At 37.5% G+C, this 22217-nt stretch overlaps 1 protein-coding gene across 3 annotated transcripts in view; it reads right to left on the bottom strand.

Moving 5' to 3' along the window:
• The window catches only part of SEC62 (SEC62 homolog, preprotein translocation factor), a 29506-nt gene extending 7494 nt beyond the window's left edge, over nt 1–22012 (bottom strand). Inside the window, exons 1-6 of one of the 3 annotated variants that reach the window (XR_004483642.2) lie at nt 21709–21922; nt 12765–12873; nt 11638–11743; nt 5520–5724; nt 5182–5274; nt 2066–2126 (exon numbers count right to left, since the gene is read on the bottom strand). Coding sequence is in view for 2 of the 3 variants with exons in the window: in XM_049709796.1 (XP_049565753.1) it covers nt 2066–2126; nt 5182–5274; nt 5520–5724; nt 11638–11743; nt 12765–12873; nt 21709–21744 (610 nt within the window). In the remaining variant the exon portion in view is untranslated. Of the gene's footprint in view, nt 1–2065; nt 2127–5181; nt 5275–5519; nt 5725–11637; nt 11744–12764; nt 12874–21708 lie in introns of all 3 variants that reach the window. The other 2 variants (XM_049709796.1, XM_033429558.2) reach the window with 2 other exon arrangements.
• Nucleotides 22013–22217: the final 205 nt, after the last annotated feature.

Below are 22217 nucleotides of genomic sequence, written 5' to 3'. Positions count from 1 at the left end.
TATAAAACTCTTAGAGGAAAACATAGAAGAACACTCTTGGACACAAATCACAGCAAGATCTTTTTGATCCACCTCCTACTAGAGCAATGGAAATAAAAACAAAAATAAACAAATGGGACCTAATGAAACTTCAAAGCTTTTGCACAGCAAAGGAAACCATAAGCAAGACGAAAAGACAACCCTCAGAATGGGAGAAAATATTTGCAAACGAATCAACGGACAAAGGATTAACCTCCAAACTATAATAAACAGCTCATGCAGCTCAATATTAAAGAAACAAACAACCCAATCCAAAAATGGGCAGAAGACCTAAATAGACATTTCTCCAAAGAAGACATACAGATGGCCAAGAAGCACATGAAAAGCTCCTCAACATCACTAATTGTTAGAGAAACACAAATCAAAACTACAATGAGGTATCACCTCACACCAGTTAGGATGGCCATCATCAGAAAATCTACAAACAACAAATGCGGGAGAGGGTGTGGAGAAAAGGGAACCCTCTTGCACTGTTGGCTGAGAACATAAACTGATACAGCCACTACGGAGAACAGCTGGAGGTTCCTTAAAAAACTAAAAACAGAATTACCATATGATCCAGCAATCCCACTACTGGGCATATACCCAGAGAAAACCATAATTCAAAAAGACACATGCACCCCAATGTTCACTGCAGCACTATTTACAATAGCCAGGTCATGGAAGCAACCTAATGCCCATTGACAGACGAATGGATATAGAAGTTGTGGCACATGTATACAATGGAATATTAGCAATAAAAAGGAACGAAATTAAGTCATTTGTTGAGATGTGGATGGATCTAGAGACTGTCATACAGAGTGAAGTAAGTCAGAAAGAGAAAAACAAATATCGTATATTAACTCATGTACGTGGAACCTAGAAAAATGGTACAGATGAACCGGTTTGCAGGGCAGAAATTGAGACACAGATGTAGAGAACAAATGTATGGACACCAAGGGGGGAAAGCCGCGGGGGGGTGGGGATGGTGGTGTGCTGAATTGGGCAATTGGGATTGACATGTATACACTGATGTGTATAAAATTGATGACTAGTAACCTGCTGTATAAAAAAATAAATAAAATGTAAAAATTAAAAATAAAAACTTGAAAGATATTTGCTAATGGCCCTCCTAAATATAGTCTGAGGGATTTGGATTAGAATAAAGGGTCAATGTATATTTCTGAATAGATACTTTGTGCAACTATATTAGGAACAGCCATGACATAAATTCCTAGAAGTAGAATAGTTGAGTCCACGTGTATACATTTAAAATTTGGAAGATACTGCCAAACTGCCCTCCATAAAAAATAAAATAACGGACATATCATCAATTATTGGAGAGTATTGGTTTTTCTTAAGTGTTGGACCTTCACTAAGAGTAGGTACTATTAAACTTTATAATTCTCTTGATAATCATTGTTACTTTAATTCGTATTTAATATGAGTGTGATTAAGTATCACTCACAATTATTGGTCACTGTATTTCTTTTTTAAAATAAATTTATTTATTTATTTATATTTTATTTTTGGCTGCGTAGGGTCTTCGTTGCTGCATGCGGGCTTTCTCTAGTTGTGGTGAGCAGGGGCTACTCTTCGTTGCGGTGCGTGGGCTTCTCATTGCGGTGGCTTCTCTTGTTGTGGAGCATAGGCTCTAGGCGTGTGGGCTCAGTAGTTGTGGTTCACAGGCTCCAGAGAACAGGCTCAGCAGTTGTGGCACACAGGCTTAGTTGCTCTGTGGCATGTGGGATCTTCCCAGACCAGGGCTCGAACCCATGTTCCCTGCACTGGCAGGTGGATTCTTAACCACTGCGCCACCAGGGAAGTCCAGTCACTGTATTTCTTTATCTGTGAGTTACCTTTACCATTTTTCTAGCAGGTTGCTAATCTCTTAAAGATGTACTGCAAATATTCTCCTCAGTTTATCATTTATCTTCTGGCTTTATTTAAAATGTACTTTAAAAAAATAACTATTTTATGTTAAATATTTTCTTTCTGGCTTCTGCGTTGTTTATATCCCTTTCTAAATTTTAGAGATTGTACTTACCAAGGATTAATCCCATGACAAATGTTTTAAAGTGAACTGGGTCATAGATCCACACAAATACCTAGAAGAATCAAGAAACCTCAGTGCTTAAAGTTCTAAGGTTACATTAGAACAGTTACTTCCAACCTCTTAACATATAAGAACTACTTTTAAAGGTAAACAAATTCCAAAGACTATTCCTTTAGTAGCAGTGTTTCTTTTGGTATCCATTCAGTTAGAAAATTATTTTAAAAACTATAAATTACATAACACATTTAAGTACATTTCTATGTACTTGCATGCTTTTAACAGTTTACTCCTGTGTGCAAACAATTACTTAACCATTACTTATTCAACCTAAATACCAGCAATTGTACAGCCTTTTTGCCCCTAATGTAATGATGTATACTGGCATGAGTAGAGTAGAACCAACCCGTCTAAGAGCACAGTTATGATAGATTCCAGTCAGGCCCTATTAAAGATCCAGCAGCTCTCAATTCCACCCAACTGATGAGAAGCAAAGAACCATTATTAAAGATCTTGCTCAGTGAACATAAAGATTCTATGACTCCCTGCAATAAGTTCATTGCCAGCTCCCCACGGAGGGTCTGTAGCTGCAAAGCTGGGAACCACTGCTTTTAAAGCTTACTTTAGAAAACAGAAATTTACTTCATTTAGAATAATCAGAACTCTGTTCATCATCCATAAAACTCTTAGTTTTATCTCTCAGTTTCTATAAATAACAGTACTCTTCCATTTCCTGGTTCTATTTTTTTTTTTTCTTTGCAGTACGCGGGCCTCTCACTGTTGTGGCCTCTCCCATTGCAGAGCACAGGCTTCAGACGCGCAGGCTCAGCGGCCATGGCTCACGGGCCTAGCCGCCCCGCAGCATGTGGGATCTTCCTGGACCGGGGCACGAACCCGTGTCCCCTGCATCGGCAGGCGGACTCTTAACCACTGTGCCACCAGGGAAACCCTCCTGGTTCTATTTTGACTAGCGCTCTTGGTTACTGCTTTTTGATTTGCTTCTTTTTCTAACATTTCTCTTTTTTAATGCTGCACATTTATCCTGGAAATCGGATCCACAGACATCACTTCTGCCATTTAGCATTCTAAAGAAACAAGTTTTTAAAGATGTTTCCCATCTTTAAAAGTTTCAAAGCCTGCTTCTTTCTACAGAATAAAATCTTAGCCTTTTTGGGAATGCAAGCACCCATGCTTTTGCTCAGGAAAAAGCTTCCTTTGTCTAACAGACCTATAACTCCTTTGCAGTGTACCTGGCAATCTACCAGTCATCCTTCAAGGCTCAGGTCAAGTGTCCAGAATCTCCAGACGCTTCTTATCCTCTCTTGATTAAATTACCTATCCCTAATTGGTATTCTCCCATCATAATACTCACCATGCTGTAATATAGTACAGGCATGGACTATACTATACTGTACTATATAATATATACAGTGTACCTCAGAGGTATTTCCAGTTCAGCTCCAGATCACCGCAATAATGCATTTTTTTGGGGTTTCCCAGTGCATGTAAAAGTTATGTTTACACTATACTATAGTCTATTAAGTGTGCAATAGTATTAAGTCTAAGAAAACAATGTACATACCCTAAGTAAAAAATAATTTATTGCTAAAAAATGTTAACCATCACCTGAGCCTTTGGTGAGTCTTAATTTTTTTGCTGGAGGAGGGTTTGAAATATTGTGAAAAATACCAAAATGGGACAGACACAAAGTGATCAAATGCTGTTGGAAAAACGGAGTTGATAGACTTAATGCAGGGTTGCTGTAAACCTTCAATTTGCTGAAAACAAAAAAAAAAACAAAAAACTTTATCTCTGAAGCACAATAAACAGAAGTACAATAAAATGAGGTATGCCCATACCATGTTTAAATGCTTGTATGCTTGCTAGACTATAAGAGCTTCCAAGAAGATAATTTTATCCTATTTATCATGTTATTCCCAACACCTATAAAAACGACTTCGCATATAGCCAATGCCTGATGTTTAACTGAAGGTATTTGCGCTTTCACATTAAGAAAGACCTGTGGTCTTCTATTACATTGGTTCTTAAGCAGGGGTTCACCAGAATCACCCAGGGATACATTATACAAAACACACACACTCATCCATATACACACTCACTTACTATAGATTCCACCCTAGAGATCCTCATGCAAGTATGCCTGGAATGAGCCTAGTGCACATGTTTTGTGAAAAGCCTTCCCAGATTTTCAAGCTCATAGCTCCAGGAACCACTGCTTTCTATTTATACTACTTTTGTATTAGGTATAGCAAGAAATTCACAACAACTCAATGGCCAGTATATAAGTAAATGTTTTTGTATTGGTTAAATGACTAAATTAAGTGGTCTTCATGGAAGGCTACAACCATAAAAATAAGCCACTAAATTAAATAAATAAAAATGATCTCCTTGAGTAAAGCATCAAGTAATATTGAAAATTTTAGACCCTGATAGTCGTGTGTCTATAAGAGGCAGAAACCTGTAGGTGTCCCTCCTTAACCATTGTACTTTTTTTCCTTTGATTCTAATGGGAATCTTATACTTTACCGGGCAAATGACCATCCAGTATAAAAAGCATATTTCTAAGACTTTACTGCAGGTAGGCATGACCATATGAGTAGGTTCCGGCCAATGGAATACATGCAGAAATAAAATCGCCAGCTTCCTGGAAAGTATCCTTAAAAAGGAAGCATGTCCCTCATTCTCCTTCCCTCCTCTGGATGCAGATATAAGGCTGGCAGTCATTTTGCACCATGAGGTAATCTTTACTAACTGCCTCACACAGGCGGAAAAGTTCAGATCCACCCTGGAGCTGCCATATCTGCTTACCTTCTGATTTCATTAATGAGAGAGAAACAAGTATCTGTTTTGTTTTAAGCCACTGTTATTTCATGTTTCCTATCTATCATAGACAGCTGAACCCGATTCAGATTGATTTAAAAAAATTTTTATAAATCTAAATTCAGAGACATTCACTTTTAAAAAGTAGATTTTGTATCTACATGGTTAAATTTATCTGAATTACTTCTTTTCTTAGTGAAGGCATCAAAGATAATTCTAAAAACTCCTATGGAAAATTGGATTTCTACTTATAAGCTAGATACTCTCACCTCATTTCCATCCAGAAAAACTTGATCATCATGTGGCTCAAGCTTGAATTTTTTCTTAGTTTCCTTCTTTTTGGGAGTTCCAGGAGTTTCCTCCTATTAAAAAACAAGTTGAATAGAAGAAAACACGTTTGCAAAGAAGCAAAAAGCAATGTAACATCCATATAGTCAAAGTTTCACTATATGAGACACAGAAATCAAAATTCTCAACCACAGTATTTGTAAGAATCCTAATGTGGTTTAAGTGGTTGTTGTGCAATATTTTAAAGTGCTGATACACCAGTAGTGCTAATGTGCAAGTAATAATTTTTTGATTTTTACTTAATTTTAGTTGAAATCACCTTTTTGGATTCTTCCTTTTCACCATCTTTCTTTTTTTCTTTTTCCTTTTTTGTCTTTTCATCCTTTAGATTTTCTTTCTTGCTCTTTTTATCTTCTTCTTTTCCACTTTCAGCTTTTCCTTTCTCTTTTTCTTTTTTTATGTCTTTCTCATACTTCATTTTCATTACTTTTAGTGCCCGATGAAAAAACTGTTTCTTTAAAAGCCTTTGGAAACAAAGATATGACATTACATTCCCTATAAATTATATACAGACTGAAAAGCAAAAATTTCAAGACCTGAATAAAATGAGCAAAGGAAGACATACACTGGCAACTCACAAAAGAAATTACAACTAGTAAGCCCATTGAAGAACAATAAAAAAAAGTCTAACTGAAAACCTGTGTAGCCAATTTGATTATATGAAAGTTGTCAACCTAATTTTCATTTTTTAACTGTATAATTTAATGAGATTATAGGTTTGGAATTATCCTCAAGTTTTTCTCTAGGTTCATTAGGAGTAATCAAGACTGCTTTATTTAAAGTTAAGTCTCAAATTCAAGAGCAGACATAAGTGGTATATAAATATACGGGGAAAATAAATGTAACAGTTTAAGAAATGTTAGCAGATTAAAAATGTGCCCAGGCTTCCCTGGTGGCGCAGTGGGTGAGAGTCCGCCTGCCGATGCAGGGGACGCGTGTTCGTGCCCCGGTCTGGGAAGATTCCACATGCCGCGGAGCGGCTGGGCCCATGAGCCATGGCCGCTGAGCCTGCGCGTCCGGAGCCTGTGCTCCGCAACGAAGAGGCCACAGCAGTGAGAGGCCCGCGTACCACAAAAAAAAAAAAAAAAAAAAAATGTGCCCATGATCTGACTGATCCAAATCGTGTCTTCACCTGTCCTTCTTGATGTATTTTTCTTCCCTCCATGTACTTCACTATTCAGCCTGTCACTATAATTAAATATCTCCAGTTAACTAAGGAATAATTAAATATGCTAAGGTGAGATTTCTGGACTCTGAAAACAACACAGTATCAAGTTGAAAACTGTACAATATATGTAGCAGAACAACACCATGTGTTCCTTGCTTCACTAATTTCTCTCAATAAACTGATCTTTCTTCTATTTAGCAGGGGTTATTTTGTTGTTGTTTTTTTTTTTAATATTCCTACTTCAGGGCATTTCCACTGGCTATTCCCTTTATCTAGAATGCTCTTCTCCCAAATAAGCATGTCCTTTTGGTCTACTTCCTCACTTCTTTCAAGTCTTCCCTCAAATGTTACCCTCTCTACTAAGCCTACCCTGTTTAAAATTATAAATCTATCCCCCATCCTTCCTCCTGTTTCCTGTTATCCTATCCACAGCATTTATTCTTTTAGTTTAATATACAATTTATAACATGCTTGTCTGCCTTCACTAGACTGTAAACTTCTTAAGAGTAAGATCCTTGCTTTATTCACTTCTTTATCTGATGAATTTAGAAGCTCAGCTGACCCCAAATTAAGTCAACCTTGGCTGCCTCAATCTTTTCTAATCCTACTCAAGAAACTGGTTTAACCTTACCTTTGTCATCTAAAAGCCATCTTTTCAAATCTTATGTTCCAGTTTCAGAGTTCCTGATTTCTTTATTCCTGCCTTGATAAAGTACAACTACCAAAACACAACTAGAAGCTAGGTCCCACTGCCACCATCTGTGCCTGTTAATGGTAACTATCCACCTTTCTATTCAGTACCTTCACTGGTGCCTACTCCAGCACATCATACCACTTGCTAACTAGATGCCTCCTTCTTGCCTAAAGACAACTTATTTCTGATCATTATCTTGTGCCCACCTGTGTTTTGACCTGCTTGGCTGGGCTTCTTTCTGCTGCTCAGTTAGGTCCACCCCATGAACATCTCCACAAAGCTAACTTCTAGGTCTCCTCATTTGGACTTTTACTTGTTCAGAAGATCTATATGGCATATATAATTATGCCACTGTCTGAAATGCCCCCAAAGAATCCATCATTAATATCTGCTACACATATACATATATACATAAACAAGCAAAAATCTGAAATGAGACCCTTAATAATTAACTACTTATGAGTAGAAAGTGAGACTTAAAGAGTAGTGGTGGGTATTTGAATATGAAGGGGGATCTTTAATTTTTACTACTTCAGAACTTCTTACAAAAATTTATAATGAAAATATTCTAATCTCTATTTTTGCACTTAGATGATTTCCAGATTTTCTATCAGGATCATTCATTACAACTTCACACATTACTGACCGCAGATGTACTAACACCACAGCATTAGTTTCTGCAAAACCCCCCACCCCAGTCAATAATGTGTTAATATGAAAACAAAAATACATCTTATTCATTGTATGTTAATTGAAAACCAGCATTTCATACTACAGTTCATATTATAGCTCTCCATATAGTAAGAGTACATGTGCAGACAAACACAGATACTTGAGTATATAGTCTCAAATGGTAATATAATTATCCATGAAGCAACATTATTGGTAATTTGGATTTTCTTCTGTATCATTTTCAAAATTTTCTCAAATTTACTTTAGTGAAAAAAAATGTTCTTAATAAAGAAATAAACAATTAAAAAATATAAACCATAGAACTTTAGGAGAAAAAAAAAATCCTTCCCTTGACAAGCAGATACAGAAGAGCACAGAATCAGCAGGAACACCTGCTTCTGTTACTCCTCCTGTACAGCTGCCCCAACCCCTTGAGAGAAAAGAAGACTATTAACCAATCAAATTGGTCTTGAGAAGTTCACATTCAAGTAGATGGGTTCAGATATCACCTCTACCACATAACGAGCTATGTAGTATTGGGTAAGTTACTTAATTTTAGTGTATTTCTAAAATGGGGTATAAATGAGAAGCATGTAGATTGTTTAGTGTGGTGCCTGGCATGCATGTTCTCAATGTTAGCCCATTACTACTGCTGTAGCAAAATCTTGAATTTCATTTAATATTGATAGTTATGGAAAACACAAACACATTTGGTTTTATAAATAGTTACATTATACCCTCATTCCATTCATTAATAAGTAGAATCATTCACTTATTCCTTGATAGTTCCTTAGAGAATGCCTACTTCAATTCACTCTATGCCTCAAAAAATGAGATGACATTTACTATTGTAATAAAATCAGTGCCTCCATTTATTTAGCTTTAAACACACTGTACAGTACAGATCATCTACATAAACTCTGACATTTTCACAGACTACTCATACTTTCCTATCTCAGTATGTTCTGTGCCCTCTGCCAGGATCAAATGTCCACTCTCCTATTGTTTGCTGGGTAATCACCTATTTCTGTTTCAAAATTTGATTAAAACGTATTCCCTGAGAGGCCATTCTTGAAGTTTCCCCATTTCTGTCTTTCTTACAGAACACACTGTATTGTAATTAGTCACAAATCTTCTCTAACAGATGAAAATATGTGCTTTGGAGGCAGAAACCAAGTCACAATTATCTCTGTATTCCTGAGGCCTGGCCTATAATAGATATTTGATAAGTATTTCTAGAATAAATGAATGGATTAAAAGCAGCTTGTAAAAAGTTATTAAATTGCTTATTATTCTTCTTCACCTCTTAATTTTTTTACCAGGTTTAATAAATGTTTATTAAATGCCAGACATATGTTTAGGACCTTCACTTATCTGACAATGGTGAATGCCCACATTGTGCTAATTGCTGTGGAGTTACAATAAAGTATAAAACAGTCCTCCAATTGCCTTCAGATTTAGCAGGCAAGAAATTTAGAAAAACTAACACACATGCAACAATTCTATTTAAATAGTTAAGGACTAAACTGTATGCTATTACCTTTATAAATGTTGTAGAACATTAGTTTAATGTGGGCTAGAGGATCTGGGGAATACTAGATGGTAGAGATGGAATTTGAGAGATATTTATATTGAGAGGCAGGCAGGATAGAGGAAGAACTGTTTGCGGAAAATAGCCAGGTTATTATCAAAGAAAGACCAGAAGAGAGAATGAGTATGGTATATGAATGACAGTGAGACGGACACTACTGGACTGGGGGGTTGGAGATGCAAAGTCACTAGGAGGGTTAGGATGATGCTAGCTAAAAGGTTGAAGAGTCTGTACTTGAAATAGGCCATAAAGAGGCACATCCTACAGTTTCCTGTTTTCCTTTGTTTTTCCTTAGACTCCCTCAAGACTTCAGAAAATGAGACAGGACAAGTGTCCCTTTGTGGTTTTGCCTGTAGTCAGGCAGGAACCCATGAGGGCTGGCCATCATGAGGTCACCATGGTTATTATTAGAAGTGGCTTTGAAAACTTTAGGTAGTTATGCTTCTCTCTCTTAGTGCAAAAAGGACACAAAAAGCTTGATATGAATGGGAATAACATATACAACAAAAAGTGAGTGTATTGCTAGGACAATCTCTGTACTAAGGTTTTTTTTGCTTTTCATATAACGAAGTTATCAAGTCTCCTAAAAGGAGTATTAATACTGGCTGCTCTCCTCTGAGGCTGCTCTCCTCAGAGATTTGGGCTCAGATTTAATATTCAAATAGTACTGACAGGTTAATCCTTCATTTTAATTTTTGCTTCATTAAATCCATCATCATTTTGGAGGAGATAGTATAGTGCAGTGGTTAAGAGCATGGACTATGAAGTCAGATTGTTGGATTTAGAATTCTGGCTCAGCCACTTACTAGCTGTGTGACCTTGGGTAAGTGATTTAACTTCTCTGTTTCTGCATTTATAGCATCTTTTAATTTTTACACTATATATATAAAAAATAAGTCTGTTTTGAGGCAGGCAGGGAAATTTGCACTTTGGAGTTCTAATACACAGATGGCTGTAAAGGAAAATACCGACTACACCACTGTTAGCTAATCCCTGCCCCGACAATGAAATTTCCATTGTTTCTGAAAGGTCCATTAGTGACTCTAGATTTTGGCAGCTAAGAATTTTTTTTTTTGGCTGTGCAATGTGGCTTGTGGGATCTTAATTCCCCGACCAGGGATCAAACCTGGGACCGTGGCAGTGCAAGTGTGGAGTCTTAACCACTGGACTGCCAGGCAAGTCCCCGGCAGCTAAGAATTTTAAGAAATAGTTAATAATTCTTCAACTTTACAGTTTTAGAAACCAGGTTGTAAAATAGTGGTTTTTAAGAGGGGTCTCATGTGGCTGATACTTTAAATGCCATTAAGCAATATATTAGTAAATGCTATGTGTATCTCCCTGCTAAGCATATAAAATAATCTAAAATGTCAAATTCCCACCAATTACAAAATTTAGTGTCACAAAAACAAAATTTGATATACTAACATCTTAATAAATATGTTTAAGTAGTAAATAAACCAAGGGAAAAATTGGAAAAACAAAAAAAAACCCCAGCATACTTCTTTCCAAGAGAAAAGTGATTTTTTTTGGGCTGCGCCATGCAGCATGTGGGATCTTAGTTCCCTAACCAAGGATTGAACCTGTGCTCCCTGCAGTGGAAGCGAGAAGTCCTAACCACTGGACCACCAGGGAATTCCCCAGAAAAGTGATTTTTGTACACCATTCACCATGAAAAGTTTTTCCCAAAGGAGAAGTACTTACTATAAAAAACATGGATATGTTACTGAACTGTCTATACTTCATCTTGGAATGAAGAAAAGACAGATGTTTCAGCTGCCTTGATTTCACAAGGAATATATTAGTAATCACAAACAAAATAGGGAAGGGTATCTGGCTAATGGCTCAGTAGGCGCTGAAAAAACAAAACAAAACAGGGACAACAGGTCTATTAGGAATCTCTGACAAAGTTTTGGAAAAGATTCCCCAACTTTTGCTCTAGAAAAGAAAGAACTTTTTTGTTCACGACAGGCACTGGTATATGATTTTTATTGCTGATCCTTCAGTTCAGTCAGCCTGGCAAATGTACAAATGTAACAGAACACAAATAAAAGTTATAAAAATATGATAGCCTAACACCAAATAAATTCATTTCCAGAAGTACTGAAGAAATCCAGGTTACATGTAAAAGCTATACTTGAGCTATGCTGTAATAGCACTATACTTAATGATGAAATAGGGAAGGAGCTTCAGGACCATGGAGAATATTTTTAAATTACTATTTATATTATCCTTCACTAAGAAATAAAAACTACCTGTTGCAGTAGTCAACCACAGACTCCCTCGTTGTAAATAAAGCTTCCTCTCCTTTCTTGGCCTTCGCCCACTTTGAATCCAAAAGGCAATCCACTGCTTTTGAAGCTAAAGAAGAAATTTATTATTTTAAATTTAGTATACAGCAGGATTTGTGCCTATCTAAACAATATTCTATAAGGCAAATTTCAACATTCTGGCATCCGAAAATAAAACCAAGTTCAACAGAAAATTTAAGTCTGACATAATGATGACAAATAGTTCCTCAAAATCTCAATTTGTGAAACATACTGATTAAGCACCTTTCTTAAAGTAATGCTCTGAAATAAATGACATTCAAAAATACTAACTAAAGATAAATTAATGAGAAAATGTTCTTTAAAAAATTCAAAATAAATGTAAATAACACTCTTATCAAATAATCATAATATGGGATAAACAAACCAAAAATCTTCCTCTACCACAGTAACAGAAATTCTGTCACCAAGCTTTACTGTAACCCACTGAGGAATAAGCTCTGAAACAATCTACTGTCATTGGAAGAAGCTAAATATATGAGATGTGAAAAAACCAGCATATCTATTTTTATAAACTTTTAAGGACTATCAAAATCATTAATCATAACACTGAAGAGATGATAAATAAATTTCTTCCCAATAATAGGTAATTCAACCTTAATTGATCAGACAAACTCAACAACTATTGATTTATAAGCTATGGGACAATATTACAGATAATATTAGCTTATTATGAAGTTGTTTAGATTATATGAATAACAAACACTCCTAAGTTGGTTCTGACACACTTGTTTCACACTGAATTCTATGCCAGAGTTTTACAAAAAGAGTATCGTTAAGTACATGTACTATCTGAATAGAAGTTAGTGTTAGTACTGAAAATAAATCCAATTTTAAAAATTTCCAAGAAACGTTATTAAAAAGCACTTTCTTTTATTTTTATTTACATTTTCAATCATGAAATGAAAGAACAGGATAATCAATTGTCATATGCTCATCATCTAGCTTCACCAATCATGCTTGGAGAGCATTTTTAAAATATCTACCTATCTCCAAATTAGGTATCTTCATAAGATATGCACACAAATATAATTTTATTGATGTAATCCTACCAATAAAATAATCAACCCGGTGACCCATCATATTGGTGGACTTTGTTGGACAGTTAAATCGAAGAAACTTGGCTACAGCCTTCTCTTCTTTAGATGGTTCACCAACTTCCTGCAAAGTAAGAATATTAATTTAATGTAATCATTTACTTATGACATTGATATACTGAAGAATAATTTACAGATCTCTTCCAAAAATCTTTTTAAGTTCAGTACAGGCCTTTCTTTCAAGCTTTTTCTGGAGCAGACCTGGTAATGTATACAGAAGACAGAATGGAGATTTTTTTTGCGGTACGTGGGCCTCTCACTGTGGTGGCCTCTCCCGTTACGGAGCACAGGCTTTGGACGCGCAGGCTCAGCGGCCATGGCTCACGGGCCTAGCCGCTCCGCGGCATGTGGGATCCTCCCGGACAGGGGCAGAACCCATGTCCCCTGCATTGGCAGGCGGACTCTCAACCACTGCGCCACCAGGGAAGCCCCTGGAATGGAGATTTTTAAAATCACGTTTTTCAAATACAAGTTGATAGGGCCCAAACCTGTCTGCCTCTTGGCCTCAGCTACAAGGCATTTATTTTGAGCTGTTTTTCCAGTATGGTAATCATTTTGTACCAGTTCACCTTCACTCTTGCCTGGTCTCTTTTTAAAAGCCGTAATGCAATAATTCAAAATATTAAGAGGTTGTCAATAGTGAGTGCCCAAATGTCAAAGTAAGTAGAAACAGGTGCCATAAATAAATGTTAAATAACAGCCAAAGCCATGTACCTTGAACAACGGACAACAGATTGCAGGAGGAGTTCTCAAATTAACCAAAGACAGCTGTCCCAGTGTGGTCTCAGATACAAACTACTATCAGAGATGCTGAAGATTTGTATTCTCTTCCCTTTCCCCTGTGGTTACAGATTCTAGATACTGTCAGGGAATCTTTTCTCACCTTGCCTTTCTTCTTTTCTTTCTGAACGGGGTAAAGCAAAAATAAAGATGCAGGGCTTCCCAGGTGGCGCAGTGGTTGAGAGTCCACCTGCCGATGCAGGGGACACGGGTTCGTGCCCCGGTCCGGGAAGATCCCACATACCGCGGAGCGGCTAGGCTCGTGAGCCATGGCCGCCGAGCCTGCGTGTCCAGAGCCTGTGCTCCGCAACGGGAGAGGCCACAACAGTGACAGGCCCACGTACAGAAAAAAAAAAAAAAAAATGCAACAGACAAATAAATTACAATCTCATTTAAGAACTGATTAATGGAAGGGCACAAAGAGTTTTGGAAAGGCTGCTTTAATCCTTCCCTGTTTTCTTTTTTCCATTCCCTCCTCCAAACTTTCTACCAGCTTCATTGTTTATCATTCCCCATCTTGCTTTTATTTCCTTACATTCTGAACTTATGTTCCTGTCTACTTATTCTCCCCACTCATATACGGAAGAAAATTAGGTCAGTCTATGTTTGCATATATCTTTTATATATATACTTTTAGTTGTCTTATTGCTGTAAGCTATCATAATAAAAGTACTATCTTTAATTATATGTTTAAGCACAGTACACAGAGCACTCAAGCAATATTTCTAGCAATATACAATTTAAATGTGAATGATTTCAGGAAAGGCTATTTCTTAAGATGAATAAAGTGCCAAATAATAGTAAAGAATTATCTGCCAAGAATCTAGTATGCCGAGAAAAATTAATGCTGAAGACAGTTATGTTTTAGGCAAGACATTCTAATAACACAAAACAGGAAAAATAAACTCTCTAAATCATCTATCTTTACATCAGTTTTCCCACAGATTTCAAGTTAGTTTGCATTCAGTTATGTTTGTTGAAAATAAGGAACAACTAACAAATAAAAGTTTCAGCTTTAATTTTATCCTGAAGAGGATTAATTTGTGAGATGAAGCGAAAATCTGTGCCGTGGTTGCTGGATCACCTGGCAGCTACTTCTCGTATTTCCTTCTTTGCACTTCCCAACTCCTCTACTTCCAACAGCCAATTAACAATGCATGATTCTTATACTCTCGTATTACCCCACTTGTGGGTTACTATTTGTGACAGTAAAAATTAAAAGCCTGCACAACACTGTATATCAACTATACTCCAATATACAATAAAAATTTTTTAAAAGAAAAAAAAAAGCCCAAACCATTCAATCCAAATGAAAGCTATAGTAAAAACCAAATATTTATGTGATTAAAAGACCTTTAGTTTTATATATAAAAACACATATCACAAAAAAATAGAATCTCAAAAAACTGTAAATTCAAAATTTAACACTCCAAGTTCAGTAACATCTACAATGTTCATAATTATTTAATCTGGGTCCTAGTCACAAAATACAGTTTCTGACAAACTAAAAATTCTATATTTCGGTTTTTGAAATCACACTAAAATTATTAACATATATGTTAGTATATGTTAAACGATAGCATTTAATTATGTCTGTGTAACGCACTGCACTTCTAGGAGGCTCATCTATTAGTAAATAATATCCTATATAGTCACATACAGCCTAAAAAGTAATACTATATAAATAGTTGGAAATAATGAGATACTATAATTGGCTTTATAGAAACCAATTCTATTTTATAATCACACCCATATATGTTCAATTTTTCCCTCAGTTGATACAACTGTTGCCAATTTAAAGATTTATCCAATTAACTGATAACTTGTTACTGGGATATGCTTGATTAAAAATGGTATGTGGGGGAGAAGTCTCAATAAACATAAATTGTTCAAATGCATACTTACTGAGTGTTTACCCTATAATAACTCTGGGTGCTACTGTTAATACCAAAAATTTGTTAAGGCATGATACCTCCACTTTGTTACAACCTTACAAAACAACTACTGTTATTTTCCAAAATGAGTGGTAGAAAAAATATTTTAGGAGTACAAAAGGAGTGAGATTATCAATGTGGATGAGAATAGCTATGAAAGACCTCTTGGAAGAGGGACCTGGATTTTGAAAGATGAACAAATTTGGGATAAGCTGAATGAATAGCATAAACATACTGTGGCTAAAAATGAGCATAAAATTTGGCTCTAGTAGAGACAAGTTAGGAAGAATTGTGAGGTTAAGTATGTATAATAGGGCTAAACAGTATTCAAGGCAGTCTAAGAAATTTCAAATTTACTCCTTAAGTCACAGAAACTAGGTTTTGAATAGAAGGACAAAATGAGAAAAAAAAAATGACTTAGACACTATTTTGGAGCCTGTATGTAGAATGAACTGGGGGAAAAAAGCACAAGGCAGGAAAACTACTTAGTATTCAAGTAAGATGTGATGTGATACTAGACTAGGAATGGGAAGGATTTTGACATTTGAAACATTTCAAATGTACAACAGATAGGACTCAATGATAAAAGATGAATGAAATGGCTTAGTAAAAGATGTCAGACTTCTAATTTGATCAACTGAAAGGACAGTTTTTCAATTAACAGAAATTTGGGAGGAAGGTGATTCTGGGGGAAAAACAATCACATCAACTTTAGGCATGACAAGTCTACACTCATACTAACACTCAAACCATTTACTGAACACAGGCATACAGGTACTAATCTACTGATTGTTGATAAGAGGCATCAGACGTAAAATCTATTAGAATACCCAAGAAACTGAAAAGTCCGTTCTATTATTATATAATAGGGAATCTGATAATACATGAATCCACATTTTAAAACCTCATTTTAACAATTAACTTCAAGTTCACCAAACTCTTTTCCACAACTGCAAAAACAGACTCAAGTATTCTCTTTGCATTCCCTTCCCCCTCCTTGGTAAAGGCACTACAAAGCAAGAATGAAGTGAACAGACCCAGAAAACATGGACTTGGATAATCTCTCCCAACCAGACACAGTTACTTATTCATTGATACTTTCTTAAAGTATCAGTTAACTTCCCTTAAACATCTGACTAGAAAAGTAGTGAATTCTATCAACATATTGGTACAACAGAACTGATTCCTTCCTTGCTCCTCCTTCAAGTTCAAATCCTTAAAAAGTTTCTATTATCCTCTGTGAAATATTATGAAATATTCATTATACCACATATAAGTTATACATACTGTAGACTGTCTCTAACAGTATAGAATTTGTGCCATCTGCTGGGGCTTTAAAGTCAGAAAGAAAGACTGCTACAGAAGAGCACCAAGAGAATATGACCTTGGGAAGCTAGTAATATAGAAGAGCCTGCCATGGAATCTTCATTCTCACTGCTCCCCTGCTGCAGGCTAAAACAGTCTTATCCTCTTCCTGTTTATACATTAGACTAAAGTACTTCCCCTCTTTGTTCCCTTTTGATGTGAAGAAATATTCAGAATATTTTCCTAACTTTTCTAGAAACCCTCTGACAAAAAGTGAAGGCCTTTTGCGAATAACATCACCCACTAACCAAGAGAAACCAGCTCATCGAGCCTTGAATGAAGAGAACTTTGTAGCTCAGTGAATGAGCTCAAATGTCTTAGAATGAGGAAGCAAAGAACCAGTACGTTTTGAGGCTGGACTGCCAACCCAAACACCAAGATGCCGGGTGTTGCAACCCTTAATCCAAAATTACAAAAATTGAAAGTTTGGGTAGAACATTCTTTTTAAATTACTTAACAAATATTTTTATTTTAGAATACTTCAACACTCAAATACTACAATGAAACTGGGGTTACCATTTCTAACTATATATTATTTTTGGTACTTAAGATAATCTTTTTGAGAAAAAAAATATTAGATCAAGAGTCAGTAAGCCATGGACTTCAATCTCACAGAATTTTTGACTTAGCATTTGTTTTCCCCATCCTCCCACCCCCAAAACGACTAGAATTTTTAAAAATTGTTATATTCAATAGAAATAAGCTTAGGTAATAAATAAGCTTGTTGAATGAACTGAGCAAAAGAAAAAGATTAGTTCACCAACTGTCAATTTGTATCTTTATACAAACAGTATAAAATATTCGTGAAAATGTAAATAGGTTAACAGGTTAAAATCTGAAAGCTGGAGGAGATCTTAGATAAATCCTTTGCTTAAAGTCACACAGTATGTTACTAACAGAGCTTTACAAGAGTCTCTGTATCTTGACTTTGGCAGTGCCCTTCCAACATCCCCCAGCCCCTGCCATTGTAAGCCCTTCATTAAGCCTCTGGGGGGAGTTTTTCCACTTAGGACTGGCTTCCTGGGTTCCATCTCTTTTCTTCAGATAGTCCCAGAGTCAGAGCGCATAATCCTAAACTTGGCCTTTTCTGAAATTTAGCATATTGGTTCGTGATATGTCAGGGTTTTACTGACAGGGAGACAGATGGGTGCAACAAAGTTAACTGAGATGCAGGTATTATAAAATTTCTAGGAATGAATAAGCCATTTCAATGTCCCAAAACTCAACTAGAAACTTTACACATAAGCAGAACACTAAATGGGATGAGCCTCTTTAGCAGGGACAAGTCTCATTAAGTCTTTGTTGTACAATTTAATATAAAGATTGCAAGATTAAAGTATGTCAAAACAATTTATTTTTTATTTTATCAATGGTGCAGTGGAATGAACATTCAACTGGAATTAGAAGACTTGGTCTAAATCTGGTTTTACTATCTTGATGAGTGACCCTGGGTCAAGCCACATATCCTCACTGAACCTCAGTGTATCTGTAAAATGATGTTAACGGTTTAGATCAATATGTTTTATACCTAGTAATGCTTTTAGATCTAGGTCCTAAAAGTAGCTTAAGGATGAGGGATAATGGTAGTGAAGTAGTGGGGTACTGAGGTGATAGGGCTTTGGGCCCACCCCTCTGCTTTTACATAAGAGCTGCATTTGTGCAAAAAGATTCCAAAAACCCCTACTGCTTGAAAATCGTTTTTTCAACTCTAAAATTTCATGGTACTAGGATTCTCAACCTTCTAGTAAGCAGCACTGATTTTAATGTTAACCTATAAGCACTGATTTTAATGTTCTTAAAAACTTACATAATTGCATTTCTTAGAAAACTTACAATTATTTACTTTCAAATGTTTTATTAATTTGAATTGAGATCACTCTCACTTGAGAATCTCAATCATGAAAACTTTGCAATATAACGTCAGTGAACACGCAGCTCACTTTTGGTTTTCAGTGACCAGTAAAGTGAGTCCAAGAAGGAAATGTGACAAAATAGTCTTCTTGCTTCCAACTTTGATGGAATATCAGAATCTAAAATTAGGCTACATTAGAAAAAGCATACAGGGCTTCCCTGGTGGTGCAGTGGTTGAGAATCCGCCTGCCGACGCAGGGGACATGGGTTCGAGCCCTGGGCCGGGAAGATCCCACATGCCGCGGAGCAACTAAGTCCGCGTGCCACAACTACTGAGCCTGTGAGCCACAACTACTGAAGCCTGCACACCTAGAGTCCATGCTCTGCAACGAGAAGCCACCACAATGAGAAGCCCGCGCACCACAATGAAGAGTAGCCCCCGCTCACCGCTACAGAAAGCGCGCATGCAGCAACGAAGACCCAATGCAGCCAAAAATAAATAAAACAAATTTTTTAAAAAAGAAAAAGCATACAAATTAACTACTTTTTAAAACCCTGAACTTGTTTGTATCAATCATTTCCCCCAATATACAAATTACAATTCAAGGTCAGTAAATCTACTAAACATAAAAATCTTTTCTAAACATGAAACATCAAGTAGCAACAGGAAACTGAGTTAATATTACAGATCTTTTTGCCCAGAGTCTCACAATAGAATTTTTTCTGTAACTTCAACTCTGAATTTGGTCATTACGTTTGATCTTTTTGTCTAAAGTAATGCCAATATTATAGAGTTTCTGATTCTCTGGAGGGAAAAAAACCAAGGAGTTTTATAAGGTATTGTACACTTTTATTAATCTGTTGACACTGCACAGTAGTACTCCAGGTAGCACTCCCAAGATCTCCACAACATTTTACATAGCACAGCTATGTAGAAAACTTGGAGGAGGTGAAAAATGTTATTTATTTTCACTTAGCAGTATACCAACTTGATTTTTAACAATCAGATCCTCACACACTTATCTAATCCCCAACTAAACAGTAAGTAAATAGCCATTCTTTATGGAACTCACAACTCAAAGGTTTATTTACTGAATAGATAACTGTTAATTTTTCTTCAGCATATCAGCGTGCTTAACAAAAACCAAAACAAATTATCCTAAAGCCTTCATCCCTGGGGAAGGGGAAAAAGGAGTTATGTGCTAAGCACTCTTTCAATAGCTTTTATAACCTTTAATAACAAGTCACCCACGCACCTATTTTTTCCACAACAACCCAATGAGGATATTTTTTTAAGGTAAATATTCCTTCTTATGGATTTGGAAATAGAGGAAAAAAGTTAAGTAACTTGACCAAAGTTACACGGCCAATAATTATTGACACTGGGGTATAAACAGGCACAAGTTTTAGCTCCCAGTCACTACCACTACTATACAGGTTTTTAAATCTATCTTTCTGCTTAATATGACATCACAATTGAAATAGAGCAGGTATTCAAAGTGAATTAGGATCACCTTTACAACAATATTAAACAACAGTTGAAACTGTAAAAACAATGTTTATTTAAGGCCATAAAATATACCATGTGTGTAAATATAAGTCCAGTAAGTCCTAATTTGATAACTTCAATACAAATTCTAATAAAAGTATATTTTGTATCCATACCTGACCAATAACACTAAATTTTGAAAGACTAGAAACAGTATAATTAGAAACTTCTTCCATAATAACCTTAAGCCTTGGTTTTATGACCTGCCTGAACTTGGGGGGCAATTGTCTCTGGTCCCCTTCTGTACTCTTTTTGAAACTACTTTCTTATTTCTGCCTAATTCTAAAATTCTAAATTTACTGATCACTGGCATCTTTTTTTTCCTAGTACTTCAAAGTTTTCAGGAGAATTTTAACTTGCATAGCTCAAATCACCTGTGGTGTAAGTCAGTTAAGTGATAAAAATGGGGGAAAAAAACATTAGAAACATTCGTCTAAGCAATGAAATAGTAAGGAACAAAAAGACAATGACGAGTGTAACAATTTGTGATTAGTATATTAACAGTTTACAACACGCCATCAATTTATGACGACATATGAAGGTTTCTAGGCACAGGAGCTAATAAGGAGACAACAAAACATCCTGAGTCTAAGATGTTCCCCATATTTAATCCTCTCGGCAAAGAGCAAGAACAACAGGGGGGAAACTGCAAGGAAGAAATACACAGATGACATGCATGTGGAATGAGGGAGGGATGCTATGTAGGTTATGAGGATGACACTCTGGCATGTGAAAGGTTTCTGGGCGGGACCCGCTCTTTGCAGTACCAAGGGAGTTTTGTTTATTTACACTGTGTCGCTGAAAGAAAGCCGGAAAGCTTCAGTTGGACGTTTAAGTTAATAACTGTGAGGAGAAAGGAGGCTGCACGCAAACGAACATCTGGATACGCAGATCGCCGCCTGGGCCCCTGGGGCAGCTGACCAAACCCCGATCACTGCCCCCTCCTACGGTCCTTCTATCTGCGCACAAAGAACGGGCAGCTTTAGGTCAGTCCTCCGCCTCCTTCTACCCTAATTATCGCGGCCTTAATTTCGGGACAGCTAAGGCGAAAGGATGGCGTGGAGAAGGAAGGGGAGGAGCCCGGGGAGGGTCGGTGTCTGCGCTCGGAGGACGCGGACCTCCCAGCACAGGCCCAGGCCGGCAACAACAACGCCGCCGCCGCCGCCGCCACCGCCACCGCCACCCTGGGCTGGCGGCCGCGCCTCCCGCCTTCCGCCGCTGCCCCAGCACCTCCGCCTCGGTCTCCGCCGTCGCCAACACCGCCCTTCCTCAGGCCCCTCAAAACGACTCAGCCCGCAACCGGCGACCTCGCGGGGGAACCCCACCCCACCTCGTCCTCGATTTCGCCCACCCTTCCCGGGAGCTTTCCCTGCGTCTTCCACTTCCGAGAGTCCCCTATCCCAGGGCTCGGCTTTGCTACCTGAATCCGCTTCTTGTGTCGCCTGCGTTCCGCCATGTTGGCCGCTCCGCCCGGTTCCCTCTGACGTGGAAGTAGGCGGGGCCGGTGGAAATATCGCGATAGCGCGCCGCGGGGCTGTTATGTAATCTACCGGCTGGCGCCGGAGCGGGGAGGCTGGCGAGAGGCCGGTACTAGGCGGGCTCGGCGGGTCTTGGCTGCGCTTTCTCTCCCCTCTTTCCTTGGCTCCTTTTGTTGCAGGAACTGGAAATCGCTGGGACCAGAAGGAAGTTGAGAAGTGGATCAAAGAACAGGAGTACTGCAAAGAGTCCTTGGTTCTCAAACCTGACTGGGCATCTGAATCACCTGGGAAGCTATTAAAATACAGATTCCTGGGGCCCCATGCTCCTCGGAGTCAGTAGGTTTGGGGTGGAACCTTTTACAGAGGATTTCCTGAGACCTATGGAATTCTAGACGTCTCTAAGTGTGGCACTTCTTTTCTTGCCAGTGAGCCCTGCATCATCTATTCCCCA

The sequence above is a fragment of the Orcinus orca genome, chromosome 5 (assembly GCF_937001465.1).
Source record: "Orcinus orca chromosome 5, mOrcOrc1.1, whole genome shotgun sequence".
Classification (NCBI taxonomy): domain Eukaryota; kingdom Metazoa; phylum Chordata; class Mammalia; order Artiodactyla; family Delphinidae; genus Orcinus; species Orcinus orca.
The sequence above is the reverse complement of the archived record's forward strand: the minus strand, read 5'-3'. Positions and strand labels throughout refer to the sequence as shown.